The following is a 17,913-nucleotide window of genomic DNA, read 5'->3' as shown; positions in this document are numbered from 1 at the left end:
TTTTGTTCAAGGCCTTTTCTGAGCACGTGCTCCAGCCAGGTGGAGGAGGGGAGGCCGGAAGGAAGGAGAGACAGGACACCTGACCCAGGCTAGCCAATGAGGTATTCCATACCATAGCACGTGATGCCCAGGATGCATACTGGGAGAGAGAGAGCAGGAGGGGTGGAGCTCTGAAGGGAAATGGAGGAGGGAGCACGCGGTGCTCGGCCGGGCAGGGTGGAGTGAGTTATGGGTCAGTGGCTGGTGGGGTGTTGTATTCTTTTCGCTTGTTATTGGCTGTATCATTATTATTTGTAGTAGTAAATGGCAGTAGGGGTTTTGTGTTATGCCTTAGCTATTAAACCGTTCTTATCTCAATCCGTGGGGGCTACATTCTTTGGATTCTCCTTCCTAACTCTCCGGGAGTTGGGGGACTTGGTTTAAACCACGACAATGGTATAATAAAAAAATGTTTGTTCTATGAATCAAAATGGATTAATTTCAAGACCCACTTCATAACAGTTTGTCTTCCCCAAATATGACTGCTTTCTAACACAAGTACAGTTATTTCTGTTTAGCCTTCGTCACCACAGACAGTTGCTACATCATTGTGGAAACATGATAAAGTCATTTTAATAGACAAATATTTGAGTTCCACTCAAGTACACTTAACATAATAAAAACAAAATGGTAATCTATGTCATAATGTAATTTAATTCTTTGCTGAACTTATTATGGGAATTTAACAGTGCTTTTAATTAGATTAGAGAGAAGTCAAATAATCAAAACACTGGATTTTAAGATTGGTATGTTTCTGTGCTGTTCAAACAATAGCTTATTTATTTAGAAAAATTCTAATAAAACTCCAGCATCTTAAATATGTTTGGAAGTACATTTTCCAGCATAAAAAAATGTTAATTAAGAAAGCATCACTGAATTTTAAAGTAGCAAATACAGTGAAAAGTCTAAGTGATCACAAACTGAAACAGTGTTCCAAATTCTGTGAACAGATCGGATATGCAAGATGTTCTGCCTCTGCAGAACAGGACAATATTTTTCCTCAGACACTTAAAAAGGCAACAACTGGAAAAAAATGGAGAATTTAGCAGCTGCTTAAAAAAGTTAAGCAGTGCAAGTACATGTACTTTTCCTTCTCAGACTTGAATATCACTGGGTAGGTCCCCGAAATCCTGTGCTTACATAATGTAAGCAGACACTACAAAAAAAGTGGAACTGTTCTTCTGAAGAAAAGTAACCTTCCTAGAATGTTCCTGATTCACAGCATCCATAAAATCCCCAAAAGAAACAGAATATTCTGTTCAGAGTCACAGATCATTTAAGCATCTATTTGCATCTGCTTGCATCTGTTTGCAATTTGCTTGAAGTTTTGATGAAATAAATAGTTGTTTTGTCCATACTGGCCAAAGAACAACTTTGATGATAAGACAGGTTTGGCACAGTATTTTCTAGTGAATTACCATGACAAAAGTACAGACAGCAAGGAGGAGGAAGCCAGTAACTACTTAAAGATGACCATGAGTTATTAGTTCCTGCTTCTAACAGCTCAGTGTTAACCTTAAAAAGCACATTTTCATCTCTTAATGCATTGCCTCATGGGAGATTCAGTTTGAAGGCCTAATATGGTCATCTTTTCATAAAGCCTGCGTTCCATCCTTGGCAGTGTTCAAGGCCTGGTTGGATGGGGCTTTGAGCAACCTGGTCTAATGGAACCAATGGCAGGGGTGTGGAACTAGATGATCTTAAGATCTTCAGTTTGGTTTCCAAACCAAACCATTCTATGATTCAATGATTTCCTAACTGAACTACATCTCCTAGGAGTCAATGCAGTCTTCTTCAAATGCTGGCTGTATTATGACAGTAAAGAATTCTTCTATAACTCTTTTTCCACAACCTCTGTGACAAAACATTAACTGCAATCATGAGTGGAATACAAAATCTGTATTTAATTTTGATACAATTCCCTGACTTTTGCCTGCAGGGCATCACAAGTCTTCTTAGCATCTCCCAACAACATGGCAGTATTAGGTTTGTAGAAGATTGGGTTGTCCACTGCTGCATAACCAACTCCCAAAGACCTCTTCATTACAATGACCTGCACATAAAGAGTTCATGTTTGAAACAGCAAAAACCAACTGCCATACCCCCTCCAAACAAAAACAACACAAAAAGCAACTTCCACAAACTAAGGGAGAGGAAGAGGCATTCAAAATAGGGTACTCACTGCTACGAAATTCTATTTCAAATTTTAACACAGCAGACAGAATTGATACCCAAACCATTTTCAGAAACATTTAGCGTTAAACACAATATTACACCTCACAAGAAGAGACTGTGGATGCTACACATGCATATACTTATTCCATATAATAGCATCAAAGCAAGATGGGCACTGATGATTACAACAGGTTTTTGAGGCTTTTTTATTTTGAATTATTTTAAGAGCCAATTCCCTGATAGCAACACAATTCCAGGCCATTACTCTGCATTACTTCACACATGAGATTTTCGGGTTTTCTAATCCTAAAATAAATTTCAGCCAGTTTTAGATATTAAATGTCAAATTAGTTAACCATGGCTCCTTCAGCAGAGAAACTATGAAGCTTTACCAGCTTCACTCGTACATGTTTATTTCCCAGTTTGCAACACTGTGATAAATATATGTGCCTACCACTGAGTATCTGAATAGCTAAACCCTCAGAAGAACTGAGGTCATATCCGGGTTCAAAACAAACTATCAAAGATTTCACAATGAGGCACCTCAAGTCTGCATATTTTAGAAGAGACTATGTTGCTTTTGAAGAGCAAAACTGGTGAGGTAATTAAACTGTCAACTCAACCTGGACAAACTAAGCTCTCTACTCAAACCCAGCCATTTACTGTTTTGATTCTTTTTATTTAAGCATATTATTAATTTTTGTATTTTTACTTCAATATCAAAGTTGTCAATCAAATTTCTTATGACCTTAAAAATGCTTCAGGACTGCAAATGTGAGCAGAACATAATTTATTCTAACCACATTTTTTAGTAGAAGCACTTTCATTGGTCTTTTCTACTACAATCACCACTAGACTCACTAAAGCATTTGCTGATGATTATAAAATCAAGAATAATGCATCACACTTTCAAAATATTGTTTTGTTGGACAACTTACAGAAAAGCTTCTCATGGAAACCAGAAGAGTAGGAGAGTCTTATTAGCTTATCCTATAAATCTTTTTTTTTAAAAGCATGCTCCATAAGGTAAGTGCTAATGAAACTCTGTTAATTTCACCTGTTTGGACTTCCAGACTTCAAGAACTGGCATTCCAGCAATGATAGAGTTTGGATCTTCCTGAGCTGCTGAATTAACTGTATCATTTGCACCAATTACAAGGACCAAGTCAGTTTCTGTAGCAAGACAAAGAACATAAGATCGATGAAAAATTATCTGAAACCTGAACAGTGATGCTGATATATTTTTGTGTTAAATCTGATCTTCAGAGGCAGAAAAACCTGTTATGGTAAGCAGTCTACAACATTTATGGGGACTTAATTCACAAATATTTTTCAAATTTATCAGGCAAGTTATATGTGAGAGGCAAGTGTGCTACAAACTACCCCAAGCAAACTGCAAGCATCCAGAACCCTGTTCTAAGGGACTTGTTAGATCATTTTGCCTCACAAAAGTAAATCCTTTGATATTTAAATGTGGTTTCGTATACACATAGTACCATTACTTTCATATTTCCTTGTGCCTAGCTTTTCCTTTGACTATTCTTGTTACCAGCAACTTTCTGATTTTTAAATAAAGATGTAAGAAAGAAAGTTGTCTGTACAATGCTAAATTGGTTTGCAAGACATGACAGGGCCAAGTCGTCCACGACACCAGACTTAAAGAAATCAGTAAACAGTAGTTTTCCTGTATGGGACAGTAACAGAGAGGAAAGAAAAAAAGGATATAGCATTTGTCACTTACTTCACAGCTATGACCAACTAAAAAAGAACACTGCTTTCTTGGTTCTGAGAGAAGCAAATTTCACAGGACTATCTAACTTCCATTCAACATCTGCCCTCTTCTGTACACCTGCATTCAATATTTCCCTTTGCTTTACATGTCCATACTTTCTGCTCCTCAGTCACACTATTTCTTGTATTCCTCTGTGCTCACTTGCCATCACAAGGGAGAGCACTCAGACTGCAAGAGAAAGACCTCCTGCTCTTCTACAGCAGTATCACTACAGGCACAAAGAGAAACTGAATGGCTTGACTGAGATTTTTTTATTTTTAATAATCACTGTGTGATATAAAACCAGAAATAAACAAAAATTGACAACATCAAATCCAATCTACTGGAAACTCACAGATCACATGCTAACCTGGGAAGTCACTGTTGATCTCATCCATTTCCAGTACAATATCATAGGGAACACCAGCCTCTGCTAGGAGTACATTCAGCTGACCAGGCATACGACCAGCCACAGGGTGAATACCAAACCTAAGAAGAAGGAAAGTTCAATCCCATTAATATGACTGATCACTCTCTTTTATAGAGTAAAACTGCCACCAGTGACCTACAAGACCGAGAAGTTCTTGAGTATAAGCACACATGTAAATTAATGAAATTATTAAACCTTAACAATATCATAGTTACTTTTCCAGTGTTGCAGGGAAGTTAGCAGGTGGGGAAGGGAACATGGCTCATAGATTTGACTCTTCATTTGGAGAGCAGCTGCTACTTTTCTGCATAGTTAAAAGTATGGCTGACACAGAAGGTATGCAAAAGAATATGCTTATTCACCAGTACACCTAAAGAAGCCAGGAGTACATTTTCAAACGTTCCATCATACAAGAGTGTTTCAGAAAGCTGCTGCACCCGCAAAGTGGCTTTGGAGAGCCTGCTGGACACCTGTAGCGATAACACAGAAGGAACTCATGGCCAGAAATGCCTGGGAACACGTTCTATCAAGATGGAACAGAGTAAATTTTCCACCCAGCAGTAGTTTACACCAAAAAGCTTTTCCTCAGTTACTTTTGTAGGTAATAAGACTATTCTACCATTTTGCCTAGCTACAATCACCAAACTGAGCCACATCACACCCTGCCAGCTTTTGCATCCACCTTCCAAGCAGTACCACATTTAAAAACTTATGACAAGACACCTTTGAGTTTTTGTGTATAAACCTTTTTGCTGCAAAACCATCATCCCCATGAATATGCTTTGCAGGTCCCATACATCATTAAAAAGTAAAAGCACCCAGAGTAAATGAACAAGCCACAAAATCTAACACTCCATGAAAAGGCCAAAAGAATGTGCACCCTTCCTGAAGCAAAGCCACTCCTAGAAATGCCCTTGGCAATGACCTTGTTGACTCCCACAGCTCTAGAATATGCATGGTTAGCGCAATCTAACACTGTAAACGGAAAGTTTAGTAAGGACTCCAAGCACAAAATAATGTTTTGCTGAATTTCGTTCATGTCCCACTGTCTTGTCATGATTAAAAAAAAAAAAAGAGTGAGAAGGTGGGAGATGTTTTTAGAACAGCTCAAAACCAACTTACATGAAATACACAGCTTATGTGTTGTGAGTTACTAAAATTCAGGTAGACACAGAGGGTGGCAGAGAGGGAGCCAATGCATTCATGCAGTTCTGTAAGAGTAAAAACCTGACAAAACTCAGAATGGATCTGTTGAAACCAGTTTAGCTGCAACTCCCAAAAACATATTTTGCATAGAAGCAGATCTGTTTCTATTTCTTGTGGGCAGATTGTACTCTTCTGCTCATCTACTGGCCCTGAATAAACTAAGAATATTCATGTCTACTGCTCTGCACATTTGACATCTTTCCAGCTCTGGAGCTATCACCAAATGGAATGCTGATTCCAGCACACCAGAAATGCCTCAGATAAATGTATATGGCCGAAGTTACACGTTTTATAATAAGGAAGCCTACACGTATTTTTGAAGAGATCTAAAATATGCAAGAGAACTGTAAAATTCTGAATTTCTGAACAGAAATTTCTGAACATAAGTCCAAGGAATGCAGTAAGACTGCTTTGGACTTCAGAAAGAAGGGCAAGACAGATAAATCAACTTGCCATGACAGACGGATTGTGAATTGAACACTGTACAAATACATCCTTAAAAGGGCAACTGAACACTCCATCAGCAAGACAACACTAAGACAATGCAAAGATGACATAATTGGAACTCCAGCAACAAAATTAAGGACATATGATCAATTCACATAGCACAAGATATACTAGAATTTTAAGCTCGAGGTCAAGCAGCAGGATAAAAGCCAGCTTTAAAAGAAATGCTTTTCAGGAAAGAAAGAGAATAGACAGTATTCAGCAAGTTAATATTTGCAATCCTATTGCAAAGGAGAATACTTAGAATCATAAAAAGGAGAGGAAATATACAGGACAAAACATTAACAGCTTACGTTTCATACCACTCAGTAATGGAAGCCATGTGCAGTACTGCAGCTAGTCTTCAAGTGTACTAAATTCAATCACTCACAGTACAGTAGGAGAACTCTTATTATGAAGTACACTTGAGAAAACCCATCACTCCTCTGGCAGTGAAAATGAGATTTTCCAACAAAATTCTCTTTTGTTTCTAATAAAATTATTTTAGTGTCTTTGTGACCAAAGCTACTTTGGCAATACAAAAAAAAACAAAATACTCGTGAGGTTTTTATTAAACGCTATGTACACATACAATCTTATTCCAAGGGCTGGAAAGCCAAAATTTAAGCTGCCAAAAGAATTAATTTCACCTTTGACTGCAGCACTCCTGACAAGAAGCAAAGAAAGAAGAAAAGCAATGGACAAGTAATCTTCATTCAGGAAAAGTTATGGCATGAACTATCAGTACTTAGGGACTTCTGACAGACTCTGCTTGAAACCACATACTGTGTATTCACAAAGAAAGCTACTCATACAAAAGCTTTCTGGATAAATATTAAAGCGACTCCCAGAAGTCTGCTTCTAAGAGCCTGTTAACGAAATATGACAGTAGCTTGCCAGTACCTCTTAAAACTGGGTGTGCAAGTGTGTCAAAAAGAACCGTTAAAAATATGTGCTTCCTAAGGTTTTCATTATTTCACAAGATAAGATCTACATACATCTGGAGTGAAGTCAGCCTGTCCAATAGAAAGCAGAATTCAGGTAAGCACAGAACAGAGGTAGCTAAAATCCTTACTCCTGACTCAAAACAGCAGCAGTTCGTGAAATCTATGTGTATTACGGCAGAAACATTTTATCACATGAACATGTCCCAGATGTTCAAAATATGAACCTCATATTCAAATGTTCAACACTCAAATTAGTTTAAAAGAGAGACCTATTTTATAACTATTAATATTTTAAAGAGAAAAATTGTGAGGTTTCTTTGATACGGTTTTAATATCTGTTATGAAAGAACTCAATTACATTGGTTGGTTTGTTTTTAAATCAAGCAGAAATCTCACACTCCTTTTGATGTTACATTAAGGTTTCAATCTATATATACTTCACCTATATCGAAGATTCACTATCATGCTGTGTCTGACTTGAAACATTATTCTGGTAGTTCACTGAAACACAGAATTAACTGATTTTTTTCTCTTGACCCTGACCATGTGACATGGGGCTTGCTTACCACCTCCTACTGTCAGAACCACTGAAGTGAGCATACACCTCATTGCTACTAAGACCTAAACAGCAAGAATATCAGGCAAGGATATCCAGCCTTCTTAATCAGCCTCTTTCAGACTTTCAGATTCTTTTTAGCTTTAGAAAGACACTGCAGCACTCTGAAAAACATGTTCATATTTGAACATTTTTTTTAATACAAAGAGTGCAACAATTTCATTTAAATTTAGACTAAAAATCTAAAACTCCTGACATGCACATCATATATAGGATAGCACTTTCAGCACAGAAAGCACTTAAATTCGGGGTAAGTGAGAGGAGCAGTTTGTGTTACTTGAAATAGTATGAAGTTGATTATAGCAGTGTGAATAGACAACTATTGCATGAAAAATCTCAGAATGGAAATCACTTTTTATACAGTTCATAAAGTCAACATCTATCTTTATTACAACTGGCTAGATAACATTCTTGTTATCAATACTGAAACAGCTAGCACCTGCCTAACCCAGTGCAGAAGTGTTTCAAGATCACTTCATCCATGTAAAGATAGGATTCTTGTCATTATGCCAAAGCTGGACAGAGTGATGTAAGTAAGTAACATCTGGCTGGTGCCTAGTTTAGTTTACTCAACACTTTAGGTACTGTATATACAGAGAGTAATTTGCCCAAGGGTTTTGCCTCATCTCTTCTCTCCACCCCATTCACTTTGTGTTTTGACACCTCTCCACCCCTGTAGTACAAACAATAATCTGTTATTCAAGGTAATGGGAGGGGAAGGAAGAAAATAAAACAAAATACAAAACTAAATTAACTGAGAAGTGCATCATTCAGATATTGCACAGCTTGAATCCTGCCATGTAACAGCTGCAGGGTAGTATGACAGTATAATGCTATCATCACACATTATGGATGACTATGTAGATTACTAGTATCAAAGCACATAGCTAGCTTAGGCCTGGTGTCATGCCTGAAGCAACAATATATCCCTAGAAATAGTATTTCAGCATCAAATAAGCTCTGGGTTTGCTGGGTCAGGTCATTTAAAGACTTTAAATTGGATTTAATAATTTAAATTATTAAGCATACTTAAGTGAGTGAGAGTTGGTACGGGCTCCTATTTCCAGGCACTATGGTTTATCACTTTGGTGATAAACCTTATTGTTTTTCATTTGCTGTAACTACAGCAAGCTCCAAATACATGGCATGAACTTTATCTCAATGCTAATACCCTCCCAAGAACCCAACTGCAAGGAAGAAAGAGCAGCCTACCTCCACAAAGCAACACACACTAACCTAGTAAGGTTGTCAGAGCTGAGCTGACTCATAGGAGCCAATGGCATACCTACAATAAAGCCCCAGGAGCATAGAACTGAAGCTGTATCCTTGCAAAAGCAAACCAGGTACAGCAAGGTTTGCTAGTGCTTTCTAGCTGTACCAATATATTTGAGCTAACATATCGATTAGACTTCATTTGTCCCTAATAATTCAGCAGCACTAATAATTCACAATCCACCTAGTTAATTTGACTATGTGAAACCAGCTGAGAACTGACACACATTGCTCATGATATCCTGCTGATATATTTAGTGTCTTCCTAGGAAGCATACTTCAACATCCTATGAGCTTGCATCAATGTATGTTGCTCTTAAGGTGACATTCAGCAGTGACAATAATTTCCACCTTATGCACACCTGAGTTATGCAGTATGGTAACACTGATTGGGAGATCATCTTAACAGCTCACCTTTCAAAATTCTGGGTTTTTCTTGTACAGCAATATAGAATGATGACTGTACATTGATTAAAGTAACTGAAGGTCAAAATAAAAAAAATAAAAAAATAATGTCCAACACTAAATCCGTATTTTTCAAAAATGTAAGAAACCCATTTTTCCATGGGCTCAAAACTAACTAGATTTGCCAGGATCAAAAGACAGAAACCCAAGTCCTTCCCTCCAGTGTATCAACTGAACCACACAGCTTGGTGTCATTGGCAAACTTGCTGAGGGCACACTCAATCCTACAGTCCATGACACCGACAAAGATGCTGAACAAGACTGGTCCCAACACCGATCCCTGAGGGACACCTCTCGTTACTGGTCTCCAGCTGGACATTGAGCCATTGACCACAACTCTTTGTGTGCAGCCAGCCAGCCAGTTCTTTATTCACCAAGTGGTCCACCTATCAAATTGATGTCTCCCCAATTTAGAGACACAGATGTCGTGTGGGACAGTGTTTAGCACTTCGCACAAGTCCAGGTAGATGACATCAACTGCTCTACCCCTGTCCATCAGCTCCATAGCCCCATCATAGAAGGCCATCAAATTGGTCAGGCAGGATTTCCTCTTAGTGAAGCCATGCTGGTTGTCACCAAGTACCTTGTTGTTTTTCATGTGCCCCAGCATGCCTTCCAGAAGAATGTGCTCCAAGATTTTGGCAGGCACAGAGGTGAGACTGATTGGTCTGTAGTTCCCTGGGTCATCCATCTTCCCCTTCTTGAAATGGGGGTTATATTTCCCTTTTTCCAGTTTTGGGAACTACACCTGACTGCTATGATTTTTCAAGTATGTTGGACAATATTTCTCTCAGCTATGAGAGTTACCAGAAAACCACCATATTTATGTATGAATTAGATTTAGAACATCTACACAAAGCACCATTATAGAATCATAGAATAGTTAGGGTTGGAAAGGACCTTAAGATCATCTAGTTCCAACCCCCCTGCCATGGGCAGGGACACCTCACACTAAACTGTACCACCCAAAGCTTCATCCAACCTAGCCTTCACAACCTCCCTGGCAACCCATTTCAGTACGTCACCACCCTCACAGTAAAGAACTTCTTCCTTATATCCAATCTAAACCTCTGCTGTTTAAGTTTCAACCCCTTACCCCTGTCCTACCCCTACAGTCCCTAATGAATAGTCCCTCACCAGCATCCCTATAGGCTCCCTTCAGATACTGGAAGGCTGTTCTGAGGTCTCCATGCAGCCGCCTCTTCTCCAGGCTGAACAGCCCCAACTTTCTAAGAGTCCATTCACTCTGTAATACGTTTTTCTTAACAAGAATTTCTTACTATGCAAGAAATAAAACACATGGATAGAAAAAGTCTTAGGAAAGACACATTGTGGCAATAGCTAAGACAGTTAATCTGATGTGGGAAAATGTCAATTACCCATTATATATGGAAATGTATACAGTTTTAAACTGTACTATAATACTATACAGTAATTACACATCTATATATAGAAGTACCTGGGTTAGGGCAATCCCAAGCACAAATACAGGCTGGGCAGAAAATGGACTGAGAGCAGCTCTGAGGAGAAGGACTCTGGCTGTTAGTTGACAAGAGGCAAAATGTGACACAGCAACATGCACTTGCAGCCCAGAAAGCCAACCATGTCCTGGCCTGTATCAAAAGGAGCATGACCAGCAGGTCAAGGGAGGTGATTCTGCCCCCTTGCTCTCCTCTCATGACACCCCACTTCCAACCCTGCATCCAACTTCAGGAAGACATGGAACTGTTGGAATAAGTCCAGAGAAGGCCACAAGATGACCAACAAGCTAAGAGTTGGGCTTGTTCAGCCTAGAGAAGGCTCTGGGGAGACCTTACAGAAGCCTTCCAGTACCTAAAGGGGCTACAAGAAATCTGGAGAGGGACATTTTACAAGGGCTTGTAGTGACAGGACAAGGGTACATGGCTTTAAACTAGAAGAAGAGAGATTTAGGGTAAATATTAGGAATAAATTCTACACTGTGAAGGTCATGAAACACTGGCACAGGTTGCCCAGAGAAGTTGTGGCTGCCCCATCCCTGGAATTGTTCAAGGCCAGGTTGGATATGGCCTGGAGCAATCTAGTCTAGTGATTTTACGGAATACAATTTAATTATATGGAAGAAATCAGAATTTCACAACTAGGAGCCTGCAAACTACATGTGCCAGAAAAACAAGAACTTTCAACAATTCACTCAGTTGTAACTTCACAGAGCTACAACAGCAGTTGTAGAACAGGCATTTCCTCTCCAAGGCAAATAGATTCTGGGGACTTGAGGATTTAGTTTATGAAAAATTTTATTGTCTTACACATCCATAACAACGGAATGTTATAATGAAGGGTCAGCAGTATCCAGCTTTCTATGTGATCCTCCTAATGCATTAAAGATGTGATCTGCTGCAAGACCATCTCAAGTAAGTGATGATGTTAGCTATGCAAAAGTTTGAAGTTTCCAAACTCTGTATTTCTAAATTTAAACCCCAGTCAAAGGTTATGCATCATGTTATATAATCTGCACTCTTCACTGAAAATGTTATGGCTATAAGTAAAGTAAATGAAAACAACAGCTCCTCTGGATCAATCATGAGCCACGAAGCAAAAGAAGACCATATGACAGACATAATTTTTCTTGGCACAGAATGGGCACTACAAGTTGATGCAATTGCATGTCCCTGCTGGCATCCTTCCACAGCGGATGTGTGAGAGTGTCACTACATCTGGATGGTGACTATACTAGGGTCCCGAGGCACTCCAGGCCTACTGAAACCAGAGGGACAGCAGCTGCACTCAATGAACACTGTGGGAGCTCCCCAAAGTGATGAAAGGCCTGAACTACCACAAACTGTAAATACAGATTTATTTCATTAAAATACCAGGTAAGCACTGCAGTAATCCCTTCCTGAAAATGATTCATTTCAAGTATAAGCCAGTTATTTCAAGGATTCATTCACATTTCTCCCCTGCAAAGCCAACATAAAAGGCAAAACCAATAATTACTTATTTCACCAAGGTTGATAAAAAAATAGGAGAGCTGAAAGGAAAGCCAAAGCACACAACACTGTCACTGCATTAGCCAAGAAAGGTTCTTTCATTGCACAGCTAACAGGTCTTCAAAATTTTCAATGCAATCTGGACACAGCTTCTGCTAAACATGGAGAAATAGGTGTGAACAGGACTGTTCCAGAAAGCAAATACACCAGCACACCTCCTCATTTATCATGTATGCATGAACAAATACATCTACAAAGCAATTTTAGATGCAAAACTACAACATTATGGGCAAATGCTAACAAGTAATTGCTGGTAAACCCTATGACAACCCTGTCATTAACAATGCATGCTGTAAAACAATGCAAACACTTATATGCAACTTTTCAATAAGCCTGGAAAAACAGTGGAAGAAAACTAAAACAAATACTTGCTGGAGTACTGCAATGCTGGAGTACTAATAGTTGGAGTACTGATTTCAAAGGAAAGTCACCATATAACTGAGTTAAACACATGAAAATCAGTGACTGAGTGTCTAATCAGCATCTGTCCAAGTATCTTGTTTCAAATGAAAACAGAGCCTTGACTGATTTTAAAATATTAAGTTACCATAATTAGAAAATGGTCGTTCACAAACAATCAGCAAGGGAGGCATGATGTTAGCTGCCAGTACTTTCAATATCTACAAGGTCTATGGAAAACTGAAGATGAAAATGACTTCAGGCCATTCATTACTGGCATCTAAGAATTAACACTTACTTGGATCAGCACTCCAGCAAAATAAAACCATGGGTCTGGCCATATGCACTCCAGTTATCCTTCCATGCAATACTTAAAGAACTCTAATAGCAGTGTTGCTTGCAATAGCAAAAATTTATGAAAATCCAGTAAGTTAAATTGCTTAATAGAATGGAGATTACATTAAAATGGTAACAGAAGTTTACATCCTCAGACCTTCCAATGTTCACTCTCTCCTTTCTGAACAAACCAGACTAGAAAACCGCAAAGCATGATGTGAGAGAAGGTATCACAGCCTTAATACTTGTAAGAGGCAAAGGGAAATCAGGCAGCATATCCTGTGGAAGCTAAAGTCCTGCTGCTAATACAAGATTACATGGATTGACTTAAGATGACTTCAACTAATGCAACAGACAGGAAATACACTTTAAAACAGAGGCACTGTGTGCAGCACATCAGTCCAAAAAGAGAAGCTCTTCAGTGTCTGCAAGACACCTCTAATCAATATGCACTGAATGTCTTTAGCTATTCCAGACTGCAGAAGAGGTTTTAAGAAGAGTAAAACAGCAAGGTAGACTGTGGATTTTTAACCTAAGCAGGACATCTAACACTATAGTGTGGTTAATACTTTTCAGCTTTGTTTCAAACATGACAATCAGAATTGGATGTTACTACCCGTATTTTTTTTTTAATACACAAATATTGCTGTGTAGTAGTAAGCATTACTTCTATTAATTCAAGTCAGTTACCCTAGGAAATAAGTCCCCCATTTTTTGTGCAGAGACTGCTACCTCATCTACTCTTCCACTTCATACCGGACTGACCCCAGCAAGAACTTCTTCCATCCTGTAGAAAGCTCTCCTTTCCTGCCTACTATCCTTAACTATTCCTATTGCACCTCTTTAACTATTCCCCAAGCAGAGAGATTAATTTCCTTAAGAAATTAGGACTTCAAAAAAAATAAAGCTATTTTCAGGATAATAAACAATCCTCCTCAATGGAGGTTTCTCTACAAGGGCTTTTAAAGCACTTATGTTAGGCCTGTGCTGTCTCCCTATTGACTACAAACATAAAAGTTATTCTCCCTGCCCTGATTTCAGTTGTTGTGATTACTCCTCATGGTTATGTATTCCCACAAAGTGGTTGCTTTCACAGAGCTCTCCAACCTCCACACCTGTAGAAAACACTAACTTCTGAACACAATGCAGAATTATATTAAAGTTTTATTTTACAAATAACTCCACTGGTTGTTGTGTAGCAAAATACTACTATATCCAGAGGCAGAGCATATGTATCCAAAGGAACTTACTTACCTTTTAGAAAAGTAAAATTTTGTTGCCTCAATAAAGAAGTATTACATTTTAAAGCTATTCTTTTTAACTGAACTTCAGCATGACACCAAATAAAACTGGGAAAAAATCCATAATTCTCCAGATGCTGGCTTCTTCTAGAAACCAAATTTAAGAAGAGTATAAGGGAGTAAGGAATCTTTTATATTCAGTATTAAATTTCTAGATATTTCTAGATATTCAGCTATAGCTCAGTAAAACTAGAGCATTCTTTTAGCTAGTATTCTGAGAGAGCAATCAGCATTATAACGACTGGAAAAGAAATTAAATCAAAAAGACTTGCAGGGGATTTTTCTGGAATGAATAAAAAACAAAACCAAAATAATAACAACAACAACAAAAAAACCCACAACTGTAATACTCAAGGAAAGTACCTACCTTACATTTTTTCCTTGTTCCCTCAACATTTTCACCAGATCAGATATGGGATACTGAGCTTTTGCTGCACACAAACCATAACCTGCAAGAATTTTCAAATTGTAAGCTATTTTTCTGTTTCAGTGCAGACAGAATAGTTCAAAACAATAAGTGTACCTTCCACACAAACAGAAGCTCCCATAATTAAAAATAAACAAAAAATGTATATGTACACACACACAAGATACTCATATATTCCCAGCCTGACCACTGTACTCCCACTGACCACTCATCTTTTGGTCTCCTGGCCACTAACAGTGTAGTGCTTTGACCAGTCAAACTATAAAAGTAACTTATTTCAACTACACAAAAGCATGTGCTCCTCTTTCTATCAGAAAATGATGTTTCAGACAGGTACACTGAAAAATTGATAAAGAGGCTACTATTGGGTTACTTCACCACTATTAAACTCAACATACAACTAGATTTGCTTTAGCAGCAAACAAACTTTTCAGTCTTTCTGTCTGAATCAAATCATCAGAGCAAAAGTGCCCAGGAAGAAAATGGAGAACATAAATTATTAACAGTGTCCTCAAAATCTGATCACAGGAGCAAGACACAAACTCCTTGAAAATGTCTGCAAGCTTTCTTGGAAACAAAGATGACTTCCCAAATCAGAAACCTACCCACTGATGTTTTTATTTAAGCTGAAGCAAAATGAAAGATGACTATGTTTGTTATCATTCTTTGCATTCAAATGCTAAAATAAATTTAACACAATACTTGTGCCATTCAGTTGAAGGAAAACAAGTCTTGAGCTATTCCCTACCTGACCTTTTATTAAAAGGGAACATACTATTGAACCATATGAGCCTACAGCCAACATAATAGTTTCAGACAACTCAGGGTTTTGGTTTTCAGGTTTCTTTCCACTTTAATTCCAGTATTTATTACATGCTAACAAAGTTTTAGACTTTTTTCTGTCTTTTTTTTAACAGTACAATGAACACTTGGCAAGTAGATGAGAAGTATAAACAAAATCCCCTCTTTCAGTAACTTTGAACAGACAGATATTCTGTTATTGGTATCACTGGTACTGTGGTTGTGCTTGGAAACTCACACCACAACAGCTGTAGAAAAAAACCAACTGTAAACTCTGTAAACCAACTGTATAATTTTAAAAAGACAGTATTTGTCCTGAAAAAAGTAAAGCCTAAATATATAGCACGGATTCTAAAGAGACACACACACGGAAAAATAAAGTGTCCTACACGTGTCTATACAAAGGAATGACAATCTGGGAACAAAAATGTATACCACAGATCCAGTCAGCATTTGCCCTGTTACTGGTATGCTTCAACTGCAAGGTGGGCTACCGTTTGGTTTTTTTTCAGAGGGGTTGTTTGTTTTTGTTCGTTGGTTGGGGTTTGTTTTCTTTTGTTTTGTTTTTTTTTAGGTTTTGGAGTGTTTTTTAAACAATGCATCTTCTGAACCTCTTGCTGTATGACTCAAGAATGTCTTACCTGGAGTAATAATAATATTATTGGCTTCCTTTATAATTTCAACTGCATTGTCCACACTGATTTCTGTGTGGGTTCCAGTAATTTCCATGGGCTTCCCACCAGCTGTTGACGTGGTGCCATAGCCCCCTAGAATCACATTTGCAAGGGAACGGTTCATAGCCTGAAAGACAAGAGAGCTTTCATCAGGTAAAGATGAAAACCAAAAATAAAGAACTTCTGAAACTATTAAAGCCTCTCTGACAATAGTCTTTCTCTGCTGATTTTGCCTGCTTACAACTCAAAATTTCTTAAAACAGCCTCCTTAAAACTGAGACACAGATTAACACAACAGTAGTCCAACATCAGCTTCTAACATATTACATGTAATGGAAGAGTATCAGTATTTCCCTAAGACAAGAATAAAACAACGCAAATAGCAAATATTCGTCTCTTTTTGTTTCAAAACAGAGAAATACAAAAGAATGCATGTTTGATGACAGGTTTATTTCTACATACGTACACACACACTATTTTTGCAAGGTATTTTCTTAAGTTCTTGAGCAATTCAACACATAAGCCCAGAATGGATACAGCACTGCTACAGGACAGCATAGAAACTGTGTATCTCTTACAGGTAGTACAGAAGCAAAGCTCCTACACCATCAAGGCAGGAAAAAAACAACAAAGCCATGTAGCCACACAAAATTAACCAAATGCTAACTCAAATAATAAACTGAAAAGGACCATTAACTTACTGGCTGAGCACCAAAGTGGGACAAGAAATCTTAAAACAGGAGCTTTAAAAGGAGAACACATACTGAAAATTTGGCTCCTGAAAATTAGCCAGGAAAAGCCACTGGCTAAATGCTTTCAGTGGCATGTCTCCTTGTGAGTATGGTCCCAAAGTAGTATCTGTCGATATCTGGAAGCAGGCAAAACTTGTAATTGCAGTAAACAAAACTTTGGAAGCAGGAAAGGAACAGGATAAATTGCTTCTTTAATTAAACATGTGTGTCGTACATCTGCTGTGTTAGCTCAGAAACCACAGCAAAATTTAAGAATTGATCTGGAGAGGCACACACACAAGCAAAAGGAAACACCCACACAAAACTATGTTTCCAAATGTGTTTCCCACCGACATTTCAAATCATGCAATTCCACAGATTTTTTGCTGTAGCCTGAGAAGACACACCATCCTGTGAAATTCACCATCCAGCAAATAAGTACAACAAAGGTGTTAGAAGATGTCCTGATTCATCATCAGTTTCAGGTACTGCAAGGCAGACTCACAAATTTGGTGAAACCAGCATCTTTCTACTCTGCAGCAGACAGTAGTTTATGTCCTCTAATAACACACTGCCTTTGACAAGTATCACAATATCAAACTATCAAAGAGAAGAACAGACTACTTAGTCTATTACAGCAGTTGAGTCAGGTAAGACTATCTAAACATAAGAATACCCTTTTCAGATGTTGTGCACATTAACTTTACATGAAAAGCAGAGCACTTTCGACATGTATCTAAACTAAAAACCGACAGTAAGACCAGACCAAAGGAAAAATAGTTCAAATATTAGAAATCTGAGAATCCAC

General features: G+C 38.2%; 1 protein-coding gene across 1 annotated transcript in view; it reads right to left on the bottom strand.

Annotated features, from left to right (window-relative positions):
* Positions 1-690: 690 nt before the first annotated feature.
* The window catches only part of NNT (nicotinamide nucleotide transhydrogenase), a 52,009-nt gene continuing 34,786 nt past the window's right edge, over positions 691-17,913 (bottom strand). The window contains 5 exon segments of the mRNA XM_034073067.1: positions 691-2,092; positions 3,272-3,387; positions 4,356-4,474; positions 14,840-14,921; positions 16,342-16,501. Coding sequence (XP_033928958.1) covers positions 1,943-2,092; positions 3,272-3,387; positions 4,356-4,474; positions 14,840-14,921; positions 16,342-16,501 — 627 coding nt within the window. The 3' untranslated portion in view covers positions 691-1,942.

Source organism: Melopsittacus undulatus, chromosome Z (genome assembly GCF_012275295.1).
Source record: "Melopsittacus undulatus isolate bMelUnd1 chromosome Z, bMelUnd1.mat.Z, whole genome shotgun sequence".
Lineage (NCBI taxonomy): Eukaryota > Metazoa > Chordata > Aves > Psittaciformes > Psittaculidae > Melopsittacus > Melopsittacus undulatus.
This window is presented reverse-complemented; position numbering and strand designations above follow the sequence as displayed.